The sequence below is a fragment of the Falco naumanni genome, chromosome 9, assembly GCF_017639655.2.
Source record: "Falco naumanni isolate bFalNau1 chromosome 9, bFalNau1.pat, whole genome shotgun sequence".
Classification (NCBI taxonomy): domain Eukaryota; kingdom Metazoa; phylum Chordata; class Aves; order Falconiformes; family Falconidae; genus Falco; species Falco naumanni.
In genome coordinates, this window is record NC_054062.1 from 48,888,922 (window position 1) to 48,903,578 (window position 14,657).

A 14,657-nucleotide genomic window follows, 5' to 3' on the forward strand; every position below is an offset into this window, starting at 1 on the left:
TGCCAAAAAAAAAAAAAAAAAAAAAAATCCCATCTTGACAAGTTGCTGTTATATTTGCTATACAAAAATATATGGCATATAGAATGCTGTAAGGGTGGTAAACAGAGTAAAATAAGTAAAATAGAATTCCAAATGCTAACGTACTGATTGGATTATTTAACTCTATACTTAATTTAAATGATGCTGACTGGGAGCTGGAGTTCCATAATTACAGTTACAGAAACCTATGTACATGCTCTTCTATTGCCTTTGAGCCCTTGCTGCCAAATAAATTGCTATTATTTAATGGTATTGCAGAACAAGCATGGACTGGAATTGTCTAACAAATTTAAGAATGTGACTTTGTTATGCAAGGTTCATGATTATGTTGTTCATTCTGCAATCTTCTTTACAAGATTCGTTGACAAGAAAAAATGATTTAATGCAGGTGATATATGATATTTTTACAGTAAGGTTTCTACTTGCACTTTATTTTTCCTCAGTTTTGAATGACACTTTGATGAATGTCTTTTCCAAGGATAATTTTATATAGGCAAAAACTGCAATAGCAATTAAAATGTTTATAACAGAATTTTATTTGGAGGTGTATGTTGCAGTCTTTCTACCAAGCATATTAAGAGATGTTTATTTAGCCACAGACTTTTGACTGGCTAATATCATGCAGCTGGCCCTTCATTTGGTGTAATTAAGGTCATAACACTGAAACCAACAGAGCAAAGTTGACGTTCACCACCTAATACTTTGTCCAGTGTTTATTTAGCTCATTCTTTCCTAGATCTGATCCGCATCCTTCCTGAGCCTCAATTCTATTCTGCTGTACAATTTTATTATTTAAAAGCCAATAATAAAGAACAAATCCTGCTCCCATAGAGTCATAAGGCCAAAAAAGCAGCAGCAGCTGCAGTGGCAAGATGAGCGGACCATGCAGAGAAACACAGAATCCCTTGCATGTCGTAGAAGATAGTGGCACAAGGTGTGCATGAGCACAAAAGACACTTACAGGACAGGCCAAAAATCAAGAAAAACGATGGTATCAGTGGATTTGCAAACTATGCACGTATCAGTGACCAAGCCTCTCCTTTCAAACACATGACACAACTGGCTGCATCCACAAGAAAAGCTTTGTTTCAAGTCCTTCTCCAGGTTAGAAAAGGGGTGCCATGCCACAGTGCTGAAGTGGTCCTTATCCTGTGCCCTTTCCGTTAGGTTTAGTTCACGGAGTTAAAACGCATCCTTAAAAAGCAAGAGGAGAAAACACTCCTGGCATTAAATTCTGGAATCTCAAGACATCCTTAAACATAAACAACCCAAACAGGAAAGCTACGGTGGGTTATTCACTTCAGGACTTTTCCCCACGTATCATGGTACTTGCCAAAAGGTGGAATTTCAGGGAAAGGGGACTGAAATTTTGACACGAGTTTTAATGATATTCAACAGAAGTTGTCCCCTCTCAGCCTTCCTCCTCTTTATTTTAAGAATAAAACGTAGAGTGTTAAAACTTTTTGGAATTGCAAAAATATACCGATTTTATACTTTAGAAACAACATTTTTCAGTTTTTCATTCAAAACAACACTTCTCCTTTATAAGTATCTTCTTTTTTTTTTTTCCTGTTCTATTTTCTATTTTTAAAGAAAACAGATTTACAAAGGATTAAATAACCCAACAAGGAAAAAATTTCATTCCAGGTTAACTCAAAACATCTTTCTACATTCTTCCTGCCTCTCCCCCGCACTGGAGCCTGTTTTGGTTCAACTTGAATTTTGTTTCTGATTTTTCACCCAACAAAAACAACAAAAAAAAAAAACCAAAAAAACCCCCACTACTCATCCAGCTCCACTAACAGAAAGGCCTCGTGCAGAGAAATAATGTATGCAGAGATGGGCTATGTAACTCTCACTACGACTACAGCCAGGCTGATAGAAGCAGAGCTCGAGGGCACCGCGGGCTGCTGGGCTGAGGTCTATCGCTGCTGCCGCCACTGCCGAGCCCTCTGCCGGAGCCGCCGCACGGACAGGCTGATCGGCTGCTTCCCGAACTTCTTCATGATCTCCTTGATTCTCGCCAGGTTGGTTTTGGAGATGGTGAAGTCGCACTGGGTAGCTCCCATGTCGTAGCCGACTTCGCAGGTCTTGGTGGCAGCGGTGTAGCCCTCCGCCTTCACGCTCACCATGTATTCCCCTGGGTTGAGAAGACGCCAGTAATCGCCATCGGCTCCTGGTAGGAAAAGAGATGGTTTTCAGAATGGTGGCCCTTTCTCCTGGAGGAAAGTGGTGTTTGTGAGAATATAGAAGTGCCTGCACACAGATAAGCTGACACCATGGGCACCAGCCCTGCATCCTCCCACCAGGAGGGTGTCAGTGAGGCTGTTCCCCACCACACGTACCCTCCCTCATCCTGCTGAACCTACAGGAAAATACACCTCCAACATGTTTTGCAAAAGATGAAAAGAGGACAACGGGCCTCAATCTGGCTTAAGATTTTTGTCAGTTGCACTCAGGAAGATCCTGAGACATGGGGCCATCTTGTAGTGGTGGGTGATTCCTAAAAGACCTTCCCCAAACTAATTCCAGCTAACAAATCAAGACCACCTGGACACATCATTTGGTGCTATTCAGTATGCAAAGTCTGTGAATGCATCATGTCAACTCACTTAGAGATCTAAGTAAATATGCCCTTCTCTAAAATCTTACATTGAGTTTATTACACTAGTTTTCCTACAAGGTACTTAACCACTTGCTTACCTGTAAACACATGAACAGAGCTCCTGTAATCAACTGAACGCCTCAGGCACAAAACAAGATGTATTTTAACACCTTGATCAATCAGGACTTTCTGTTTTCTTCTTTTTTTTCCCCACAAACAATCTCAGATTGCCCATACGTACATAAGGATGCTATTAGACTTCTTTTTAAGTATTAATATTAGCAAGTATGTTTAACTCTGGATTGGAAAAGGTGAAACACTAGCATCTAAAATTAATTTTGCACTCTGTCCTGGGAAAACCCACTGTGGAATGAAAGCGCATATTCAAATATGCAATCCTATATATATCTCTTGTATGAAGAGGGGGTTGGGGTTTTTAGCACTGATGAGAACTGACAGCTTTACTACCACTAGCCTTGGGTCTCTTGCAATGCAGCACGTCGCAAAAATTAAAGATGGTTTGCATAAAAGGATTATGTTTGGGAAAAGATCAGACTAGCTAGGCTCTGTTTAAAGGAACAGGATTTTAATTTAGGGGCTGGTAAAATAAAACACATGTTTGCAAACAGACAGCATTAGCACAACAGCAATATCAACTGCCTGATATTGCAGTCTCTGAATGCAAGTGTGAAATTGTGTGCAAGTAGCACACCTGACTGGGTTAGTTCTTGCACACCAGCTTGCTCAGGTTTTTCTTTCAGCCAGTTTAACCCTGCTTGGGGCAATGATCAAGGTCCAGATTTTCTATTTCTCAGGACTCAGGCATTTCTAGCAAGGGTGTTCTGAGAAGCTCTTTATTCAGTTCTCCCTTACTATGGGATCCGTTGGCACCTTAACCCAAAGACAAAACATAACACTGTCCAAGTTTCTTGAATTTATCCCTAAAGGCTCATTTTTTAGCTGTAAATGCTCTGGCAAAACTACAGGGCTGGCAAAAGAATACAGATCACCCCATGTGTGGCCGTGAACTCATCCCTGCTCAGAGGCTGGCTCTAGCCCCTGGAGTTCATAACTGACCCACATTTTTCTGACACATTTAACAGGCAGTTCGTCGCAACCCTGCACAGGGCCAGAAAAAAAAATCTACACATTTGTGCACCACCAGGAAAATTATTACAAAGCTGGATATTAAGCTGTTAGCAGTATGCACTTTACCCCCTTTCTATTTACAAGTAAGTAGACATCAGTATTTCTGTCAACTGTCATTGCCCAGAATTTAATACCAGATTAAAAGTTGTTTTTTGTTTGCTTGTTTTTTAAATCAGATTAAATGCAGTAGGTAAAAAAATTCAGAGCAGATGGCAAGAGAAACACAATTAAAAATATGGATAAATTTAGTAAATAATAGGTTTGCTGAAAGAATAGGCTCCAGTGTGAGCAGGCTAGAGGCAGGCTACATCTATCTCTACCTATTGGGTCTGGAAAAGAATTTCCATGTCTGCTTAGCTAAAATAACAATGAATAAAAATACACAGATAGTATTATTATGAATCAAATGTGTCAGATGACTCCACAAACACTTCAATTAAGACCAACACTCCTTTAATCTGACAGGACAGACCTTTGTTGCAATTCAGTATTTACACTCAAATGTTCCCAATTTTACTTATTCAAATACATTATAAAAATCTATCTTAATGCTGTGTTACCTACAGAAGACTCTCCAGGAAGGCTAGCCGTAGTGTTGCACGCCTGATGCATGTAACCACTAAAATCAGCTTTTCTCTACTGAACAGGAATGAGGCTGGAGAGGTATAATACTGGAATTATGCTTAGTTTAGACTAATGTTATTAAATATTACTAAATGCTACTTCAAAATATTTGGGTTTGGTTACATGATGTATACTAAACTCATATGAAACTCAAGAAAATATTCCTAAATTTTTTTCTCTGAACCTTATGTGAAATTAAATTAATTATGCTTTATTAAAAACAATCACGCAGAAATGTGCATCTGCCTTTGAACTCTGGCTGTGATACAGAAGTGTTTCACTAGAAAGAAATGGTACTTTTCTTAGTCAACATCTGCTCTGAGATTTCCAAAATGTGCAATTGCAGGAAGCAACCCACAGAACTGCCTTTGCACCATGGGGGAAAACGTGACCAGCTGCATTTGTCCATCCAGTTGATGAACTCTTTTCCAAAGGTTATCTAAGAGCACGGTCCACATCTAACAGTAACAACATGTAATCAGTCAGACTTAATCAATAGTTACATCTGAATCCAGAGAAAATGGAATAATTTTCCACAAAGCTCTTACTCTCAGAATCAATGATTTCAATTAGCCTATTAATCTTGTTAGCATAGTGTAAGCTGCCCTCTCTTCCCATAAGATACATTGTACACTGAAGAGAAAGGTGGTTTTTTGTGTTGGTTTTTTTTTTTGTTTTTTTTTTTTTTTTTTTTTTAAAAAAGTTCTTTCCGTGCACTTTTTTTGTCCACAGGAAGAAGCAGAGAAATTTTCTCAAACAAGTAAATGTTATTTGAGTGCCTTTACAGACAACTTTTGCCTGGCTCTACAGGGTAGTCAACCACATTAATGTATCAAAGAAACAGAAGACACCATACAGCTTAGCTCACTTGAAGCAAAACTTATATGACTAGAGAATGTGGCCAGAATTCTTCTCCTGCCTGGCCTATTTTTATATCAAAGCGACTCAGGGGTTTAAATGGATGCATTTTTTCATGTTGAAAGGTATAAATGAAATAAGAATGCTGACAATTTGCCTTCTTTCTCTGGAGTTTTACGTGTCATTTTGGCTTTCTGGTTCCAACATAAAGTCTCTAGTTTCAAAGACTAATGAGACATACATTGTTATCTGTATAGTATAAACCAAGATAGAACTATCATGTTCCCATCTACAAAGTGATTCCCAAACAGAGTGTCAGCTTAAACGTCTCATTAAAAAGAAGAATTAAAAAGAATGAAATAAGTACCTTTGTTTTTACTAACAAATGCAGATGGCCTTGAGCCACAGAAACTCAGCTCTAAGTCTAGATGTAAATAGCTGTAAGATTCTCTGAGCGTTACAAGGCGGATTCTGGGTTCTTGCACATTTATTACACATGCCACTTTCCATATGCACATTTGCTGTCTTTAAACTGTTGATTTTTCTTTCATGTAGCAATCCAGTGCACTGAGAGCTGGAGATTAATCACCTATTGCATTACTTGGCCTCAACCAGAGCAATGTATTAATTCTGTTACCAGAGTAATACAACCTACAGTTTATGGCAGTCTTTCAAGACTGCCAAGACTTCCAAGACAAGGAAAAAACAACTGACTACTTTAATTCCCCCTATCATTTCCCAGTGGTCCCATTTTGAAATGTTTAAGACAGATTCATTATTGCCTAATTAAATATCTGTCATTCAATGTTTTCCTTTACAACAGAGACACAGTAGCACTGAAACAAAATTGATCATAAACTAAGTTAGATATTCCAAGTTTTATTATTGGCTCAGATAATCTACTGTAGAAAACATTAAAGATTTGGAAGTCTTTTATCTATATCTCTATGACATTCCATAGCCTGAAATCAGTTTACATGTCAAAGCGTGCCATGCTGTACCTAGGTGGCAAAGCATGTGAAAGTGGCTGCAAATGAAGGACCCAGACTTCCAGTCAGAAAGTAAAAAATACATAAAATCAGTGTTCCTGTTTCTAATATTAAAAGAAATCTAGACCACACAACAATATGATTTGGCTGATTATTCACCATGATGCTACTTCTCCATAAACATCCAAACAGAAACCTTGTTAACCTCTTGCAGCCAGCACCTGGAGTGTGATCACTGACGACTCCTGCTGATATCTTGTTTGGCTATTTCTTTCCACGTGCTCCTCTCCTTGCTTTATCCCTTCTGTTTCTCCATTTCAGATGACTCTGTCCTAAATCATGGTACGGTACCTACACAAACACATGGCCATCGGACACTATCCCGCCTGCTGCCTGCCAACAGTTTTAAAGTATTGCTATTAATCTTGAAATTGGCTAGTGTCTATTTAAAGCAGTTCTTTATTTAGTGCCATAACTACTTTTCAAGCCATTAAACAGGCTTAGAGTTTACTCTGGGTATACATACCTGCAATCTGGGTATTTAATCTAGATCAAGACTGTGCTAACAAGGCAAATAGCCATTTATGCATTATTTTTTAAAAAACCGTACGTATTGAAAAGTAATTCACTAGGCTGAAATTCCCCAGTGCAAAGCAGTGTTTCTGCTGAGCCCCATTCGAAGTTCTTTTACAAAGCTGTGGTGTTTCTTCAGGTTGTGAAACTCCCCTTTCCTTGCAACAGCTGTTTCTCCTCTGGACACAGCTCTAAATCACATCTCCAACACATTCACAGTCCTATAGCTGCTAACAGCCAGAGAAACACTCTTTGCCCCACAAGGCATTACCTACACCCTTGTTTTTCAGCGCTATAATTATTCTGGGTGATACTTGCACTACCTTCACATGAGAGAAGGAGCAGTAGGAGTTCTTTAGGCGCAGCCTTTCTCAGGCTATTGATTTTGAGCAGATAAAAGTCTATTTGCTCAATAATTAAAAAGAGGTGGAAAGAGGAAGGGGGTAGAGAGGAAAGCCATAGTTCTATTCTTGTCTACACAGCTGCACCATGGAAAGGAGCAACCCCTTCCCCACGTGCCACTCCTGCAACCCTGTCCTTGGACTGTACGCTATCTCTGGCTTTTCTTAGAAAAGTTTTAAGTTGTTATGAGGTTCCGTATTTTGTTTTTAAACCATGAAACTGTTCATTTGCACTGGTGGCTTTGGTTTTTTTACCTGTGCGAATGTCATGGTTAACACCTTCTACTGAAATAACAGCATTTGGGATTCCCTTTCCGTGCACATCTTTTACTATGCCTTTGATGCCCCGATGGACCTATTGAGAGAATAAACCAACAAATAAATATTGCACAGCAATGAACAGTACTATCACTGGGAGGATAAAACACATGATTAATTTTATATGTGGAATTCTTTTATTATATGCCTCTTCTTTTGGATCACAAGATTTTGAATGACCATTATTAACCCAGTATCAGCCTTCCAGGCATTAGGTTCTTGTGAATCAGCTTACAAATTCTGTCAGGATTCCTGAGGCATCACATTCAAGAGATAGATAAAATGAGCAGATAAAGCAGCAGATGTAAAGGTTTTTTTTCTGGCAGTCCTTTCTAGCAAGCTCTGCACCCACATCAAATTTTAACAAGCTTCATTATTTTATTCGCCTAAGTCGAAACAGCCTGGCTGAAGTGATAGGCCCGTATTGCTTGTAGGTAAGATTTCTAGCACAAATACCAATATTCATATAATTAGTCATGCAAGAAAAATATCAGAAACCTTAAACTCCCTTTCAACCCGAAAAGAGCTGTGTTATTCAGAAGTCACCCTTCTGTTGAATACCTGTTCCATAAAAACAATCAGAGACTCGCGGTTGTTTTCCCATTCTTCGGGCAGCTCGCTCTCATGGGGATACTTGTCACAGCCAACGTAGATGGACAGCTCAAAGCAGTTGGTGTGCAGATAACTGAAGTCATTTATGCCTGTCAATAGGCGGTAAAAAAGAAATTATTTTATATCCTCTTTTAATCTGTTGATCAGATCTGATTATTTTATGCCAAGTATTAGAACTTATTTAAACACAAGCTGTGTGTTTATCTAGCTGGCTCAGTCTGCAAACCTGGAAGGGCAAAAGTTTTTTTGAAACGCCACATCTCCTGTAACAAAGCACCAGAATAATATCAGCGCTATATGTTTAACAAAACAAGACTTTCTAAAGAGAGTGTCCCATCACATGTTCAAAACAGAGGACTCAGGATTGCACCATGACAGCATGGACCACTGTGTCAGCCCAGTACCACACCCCCAGTTCCTCTGCCTCAGAGAGCAGCATCCTTCTGCCATCACAAAACCTAAAGGTAATAGAGATTTAGCAGAAAACAAACAAACAAAAGTCATTCCAGAGGAAGTCTCTATGATATTGGTGGAAAAGATGGGGACACAACCAGGAAGATGCTAGGAAGGGTCTCTCTCTACAGCAAAAGGCTTGTGCTTTGCTTTTTAGAAACCACTGAGCTTCACTAATCCTGGATACTTTCCCATGGAGCAGCGTTCACTTGTGATTGCCCTGGGTAGAAATGGGATGGGATGGGTTAGCTTGCATGGATGTGCAGCCATTAACTGAATTTATACAATTTATACAGCCCTAAATGCCAGGACACAGGGTAACATGCACACAGTGATTGTTATGTAAAAGTGATTTATCGGAGCATTTGATGAAACAGTTTCTCAGTCTAAATGTTTTCCCCCATAAGTAATCTAGATGATGAGAAAGCCAGAAAAATCAAGGTAGTAATAATTCTTTTAAGTTATATATAGTGTCAGCTTGTAAGGAATGCAAGGATCTATTCTATTGTCTCTGCACCATTGCTCTGCAATAGGGATCCTAATCAAAACCCAGGAACCTCAGTACCTCTGACCTCTGAGGAGCTGCAGTTCACGTCTGCGTTACAGAGTGCAGTGAGCCTTCCTAAGGTCCTGAGCACTACAGAGGACTGCATTTAGATACAGATCTCAAACATTTCCATTTCTCAGATTCCTTTCCCATTTTGCACGTTATTTTTCCTTTGGGTAATTCCATTTATTAGTTCTCCACGATCACAGATAACATGATACAGTACGCGAACACTAGAGGAAGAAATGATGTGAGCTTCATTACTTATTCCTCATGCATTTCAAATAAAAAATATTCGAAACACTTATTAATGTTTAAATTAATAATTTTAAACATTTATAAGTGATTATTTATTATATTTTACATGGCAAAGATTAGGAGGAAATGCATTCACCAAGAGCTTCTGATTGAAAAGAGTTTAAAAAAAAGCTTTTAGTCCTGTTCAATTACCATAGAGCAGTAGTCAAGTATTTAATGAGCCCTCAGTGCCTTCTGGATGCAGGAGGATTATATAATACAGATGTTATGCTTTTTATTTTTGTTGATGGGGAAAGCCTAAATATCAGACAGTGGCATATGCTACTATGCATAAACGTGCTTCCTCTCCGTTTGAGAAACAGCCACAATTATTTTCCCCTCACATACTGTATCGCATCCTGATTAATCTGTTGTGAAATGTTTTGCAATACACAGTAATTGCTCAGTTTTAATACATGTATTTAAGAAAATGGCTTAACGTTGCCAAGAGCAACTCTCCGTGTAGTGTCTGAACATGCAAATGCAGCCTTGAAAACACTGGAAATAAAATGAAATTCATCAGTCCTTTGCCTTTGTGCAGTTTATCCAGTGCAGAAGTGTGATATGTAAAATAGCTGAAGAATTTGAATTCATTGCAGTCCGAAATATTTGCGGGAAAGAGTACGGCTGGGCTTCAAAGGCATACGGAGGTGTTTGATATCTGTGCAAAGATATCTGGGGTGCTGATACTTCTCTAGGGACTCTCTGGTGCTGAAAAGGAACTAGAAAAATCCTGTATAAATTTCTCCCTGGCATGAGCGGTGAGCAGTTTATCTGCATGATCACTGCAAGGCCAGTCAGCAGGTGGATGAGGAGAGAGAGGATGGGCAGCTTCAAGCTGTGGGACAGCAAGGAGATGCCATCCACACCAAAGGGCAGGTGGGGCAGCTTTCTGCAAGCATTATAGTGGTGTGTCACCTTCAGATCAGGCATTAAGCAAGCAGTGGCTTAGGAGGAGAAAGTGTTACATGTTGATCTAAAAGGTAAAGAAACAGAAAAAGTGGAACGAGCTATAGAACTACTTCCGTATAGCCATGGGATTACACAGTGAAAAAAATACAGGACAAATCTGTCTTCACATCTCGAATCGTATTTGGACAACCCTTTACAACGCAAGGTGCCATTGGTTAACTAGCAGCTGCAATACATACATATACATATATATCTGCAACAGAAATCACACTCTTGCCTAAGCAGGCAAGAAGTCTAAAACCGTCCTGCAGGCTGGAGGCTTGAGCTCAAATGGAAACTACATCTTTTGAGTTTTAGTCTTGAGTGCAAGGTGTAAAGAATTGAAAGTAAAAGCAATCTTCCAGTGTTTTGCTCAAAGACAATCTTGGAAGTCTTACTATAGTGTAAGAGAACAGGATGTAAAGCATAATGAGAAACATCATAAAGTAATAAAAAAAATCAGATGAACCAAATCCAAATGAAATCCAATATTCAATTGTTACTGAGAAATCAAGATGCTATTCAGCATCCATATTGTACATCATTACTTAACGTAACTTGGTGTGACAGCTGTTAGTGACATGGCCAACGTCATCTCTTCTGAATCCATTCTTAATCATGTTTCTTATAGCACTTAGGAAAATTGAACTATAAATGAGACAATTAAGTGGTTGAGTTAGCATTCAGAGCTTTTTTTTTTTTTTTATAAGTTGCAGAAATGCATAGCAATCTACTGTCAGGCATTGGCCTTGTGATCTAAGAGTACACTCTTTCCCCCTGAAGTCACCCAGCACTTTTTAACCTCCTGAAAAAATATTTTGAAAAGTTAATTCTTGGCTCAATGCCTTTAAAGGCTGGCCAGGATTAACTTGACGTCGGCCAATGTAAAAGCCACGTCCAAAACTTAGAAATGTTTATGCAGTGAAACTACCTGCAAGCCACAAACATGAGCCAGCTCCAATAAAACGTGGTCTGCACAGACGCTCACATGCATCTGCTTACCATTACTGCTGCGGTTGTTCCTATTGTCATTCAAGTGATGGCAGATGCACAGCTCATTTCTTAATTTCACAGACTATGTTGGCTAACCGGTGCATTATAAAAACAAATATTTTGAGCAGATTTGTGATGAATCAGCTGAGTGCCTGATTCTGAGCCTGCTCGAAGCGTACACCCATAGAGATAATCACGCCTATTGCTGCTAAAAATGTGCTTATAATTGGGCTTTCCTGGAAATCGATGCTTTTTCTGCACTACAGGACATGGCTTCCCCTTCGTGCTCGTTAATGGGGTGACATGCTTGGGCATATGGTGAATGATGGAGTCTGTAGTTTATTCTGGCAGCAGAAATGCCTGTGGAGTCCCCCCAAGTTTAAGTGTAAGGAAGTCCAGGTCTCTTAAAAACAGGACAGTAGCAGGCAAGCAGCAACTTTTGGTGAAAGCAGGAGGCTGAAATCATGATTTTCTTATCTAAGGGCCACTGGAATCTCTCCCTGGAGTCACTGCTTTGGCTCTGACACTGGTTACCTTTGATGTTCAGCAGCAGTTTTCTGTTGGCATTCTGTGAGATGGCGAAGGCTAAGAGGTTCTCCGCTGCTAGTGGGTTTGCACTGGGTTCCTTTTCTCCTACTAAACCATCTTGAATGTACAGAATCCATAAAACTAATGGAAATACCCAAGAAAGGCTGAAAAACCCAGTAGTCAATGAAATGGTCACCAGGTCCTAGTGACAGTCCCCTTCAATCTTCTGATACTTGATGAAATGCAGCAAACAGACTTTCACATGGCCAAATATTTTTCTCAGGGCACACGTTTTACCATCATTGCCTCTGCAACGTACACCAGGCAGCAAGAGCATTATCATATTTAGAAAGGGACTGCTAATTGTGGTTCCTACAGACACTTACTTCCAGCCACGGTATGCCAGGAGGCTCCGTTAACAGTGCCATCCTCCTTTTGGAAGTCCTCTGTGTGACACGCTCTCCTTCTCGCATCCGTCATCAGCCGGTGAGTGGAGGCATAGGAATATGCAAGCCAGCGAAAGACATGGTCGTCCGGGGTAGGTGTGTAATCCTGGGTTTTCCACATCGATCGCACCATGTCGTAGGGGTACGCCACCACCAGCTCTCCTCCCTGCAAATTGCCTCCCAGCACAAAAGGAATTTTTTCCATCCACGCTATTATTGCTCGTGTCTCAACTGCCACCTGGGGGAAAGAGAAACAGGAGCTTTGGCTCAGCCTATGAAATGTAATAATCTTGTTTTAAAGGTAGACCAGGCAGGAGCCCTGCTGTGAGCTTCTCAGCATGGAGTAGCCAGCACAAGAGCTGTGGCCGAGGAGAAGGGCTCCTTTAAATTACGATGCCTGCCAGCCATGCTTAGGAGGTCACCGACAACCCATAAAAACTAACAAAACCTTAACATTAGTAATTCATGCAGCAGGAACATCTACCTAGTGCGAGGCCAAGCGCAGCAACCCACAGAGATGTCAGACTGTGACACGGCTCCCCCTGCCACGGGCTTCAGCTCATTTCAATGAGTTTTTGAAATTAGGGATTTTGAACGCAGAAATATGTCTAAAGCGCCAGAACTGCCACAGTTAAGGGCCTTCCCCTCAAACCGGGGGAATCTCAGCTGCTATAAATAGTTGCCATTGTATTTAAAAGGCCATGTAAAAAGGAATTAACTTTTTGGCGCTACAATAAATGACTTTAGCATAAGCCACTGCATTGGTTTTGTATATGCCTCAGCAGCTGCTGTGTTATTTCAGGTAAGAATATATTCCAAATAAGAACAATTAAGAAAACTCAGGAGAAGTTTGTATGGCGACTGAGTTTGCAAAGAGCTCATCTACACCGCAAATCTAAGGAGAAGCCTAATTTACAGGACTGAGCCCTGTGGTGGGGTTCTCCTTGTCTACCTGTTGCTGCCTAAAAGTTGGGTACCGAGTTCTCCAGGTTCTTGCAATAAATGAGGGAAAAGAGAATCCACCAGGAAGCAGTTCCCTTCCCAAGGGCTGCTTCTATAATACGGGACTGAATGGTGCTTTTGTGGTACATTTTTATTTCCGTGGACTAACAAGTAAGCCTAGACAAGTAGCTAAACTACTTAATCAGGTATGTAACTTCACCCACAAGTTACTAACTTCTTGAGAAACGTAAAGCTCACTCTTTCAGCATGCCGCAGCCTTTGTGCTCCCCTCCCTCTTGTCTTACTCACAGTGGCGTTTTCGGACAGGTACCAGTCGGGGATGGGGATGTGATGGTTTGGAACTTTTTTTTTACTCTTCTTCTGATCTTCTGACTCCCAGAGCAAAGAGTTTAAATCAGGGAAATTATTGTTGATGTCAATGCCGTCCTGAGTCCATCGTCCTAAAGACCAGCCCCCTAATTCTGAACCCTTAGATAAAAAAAAAAAAAAAAAAGAAAAAGGATAAATATTCATTCAGAATACAACTTATGAGCCCTCAGCGAAGTGCTTGGGGATGTGTGAGAGATAATTCTATACAGAGAAATGGAAGGATGAATTATGTAATGAACTGAGATGAATAATTGGCTTTTTATTTATTTTGTATGAAACCTCAAATGAGGTAAAGCAAAGTCCATGAAAAATTACTTGGGGTTAGCCAAAATGTTCTAGTTTGTTTTCAAGGTTTCTTTTTAAGACTGGTTTCCCCTAGGTTGCAATGGAGGTAGCATATATTTCCTTCCATGGCTGTGAGTTGACTTGTGTTCCAGTCTTCTGCAGACTTCCTTGGAAGATTTTCCAGTGCATTTGACCCTGAAATTTTTCCTCCTGGTGTCTGTCTTCTTCCAGACTGAATTATTATGATGCCCAACACGTTGTGCTCTCCTTAAAGATGCACTATTAAATTTCAGCTGCAGAGGAATGCAAAGTTTAATGTGCCTACTTGAGTTTCTCATGAGAAACACTGCATGAATTTTTCCTTTTCCATAACGATGTTTCCATTGATCTATACACCTCGGTATGTTTTTTTCTGCCAGTCTTCATGACCCTTCTTTCAATTTCTTTCCATACACATCTTCCTGTTAGCCAATGTCACATAGAAAACTATTTCTTTCAGCTTTTTTTCTGAGTAATATGTTTCAGTGGCTTATGTTTGCTTTGATGTGCTTATTTGTTTGGGGTTGGTTTTTTTTTTGATTGTTTGTAAAATATGATCTGTGGGGGGAAAAATGACAACAGGAGCACATTTCGTTCATCTACTAGAAGTAAAATAAT

At 40.0% G+C, this 14,657-nt stretch overlaps 1 protein-coding gene across 1 annotated transcript in view; it reads right to left on the reverse strand.

The window, feature by feature from the left end:
* Window positions 1-551: 551 nt before the first annotated feature.
* The window catches only part of CPXM2 (carboxypeptidase X, M14 family member 2), a gene marked incomplete at its 5' end in the record, with an annotated part of 77,882 nt that continues 63,776 nt past the window's right edge, over window positions 552-14,657 (reverse strand). The window contains 5 exons of the mRNA XM_040606978.1: window positions 552-2,215; window positions 7,494-7,593; window positions 8,118-8,257; window positions 12,324-12,621; window positions 13,635-13,814. Of these exons, the coding sequence (XP_040462912.1) occupies window positions 1,962-2,215; window positions 7,494-7,593; window positions 8,118-8,257; window positions 12,324-12,621; window positions 13,635-13,814 (972 nt within the window). The remainder of the gene's footprint in view (window positions 2,216-7,493; window positions 7,594-8,117; window positions 8,258-12,323; window positions 12,622-13,634; window positions 13,815-14,657) is intronic.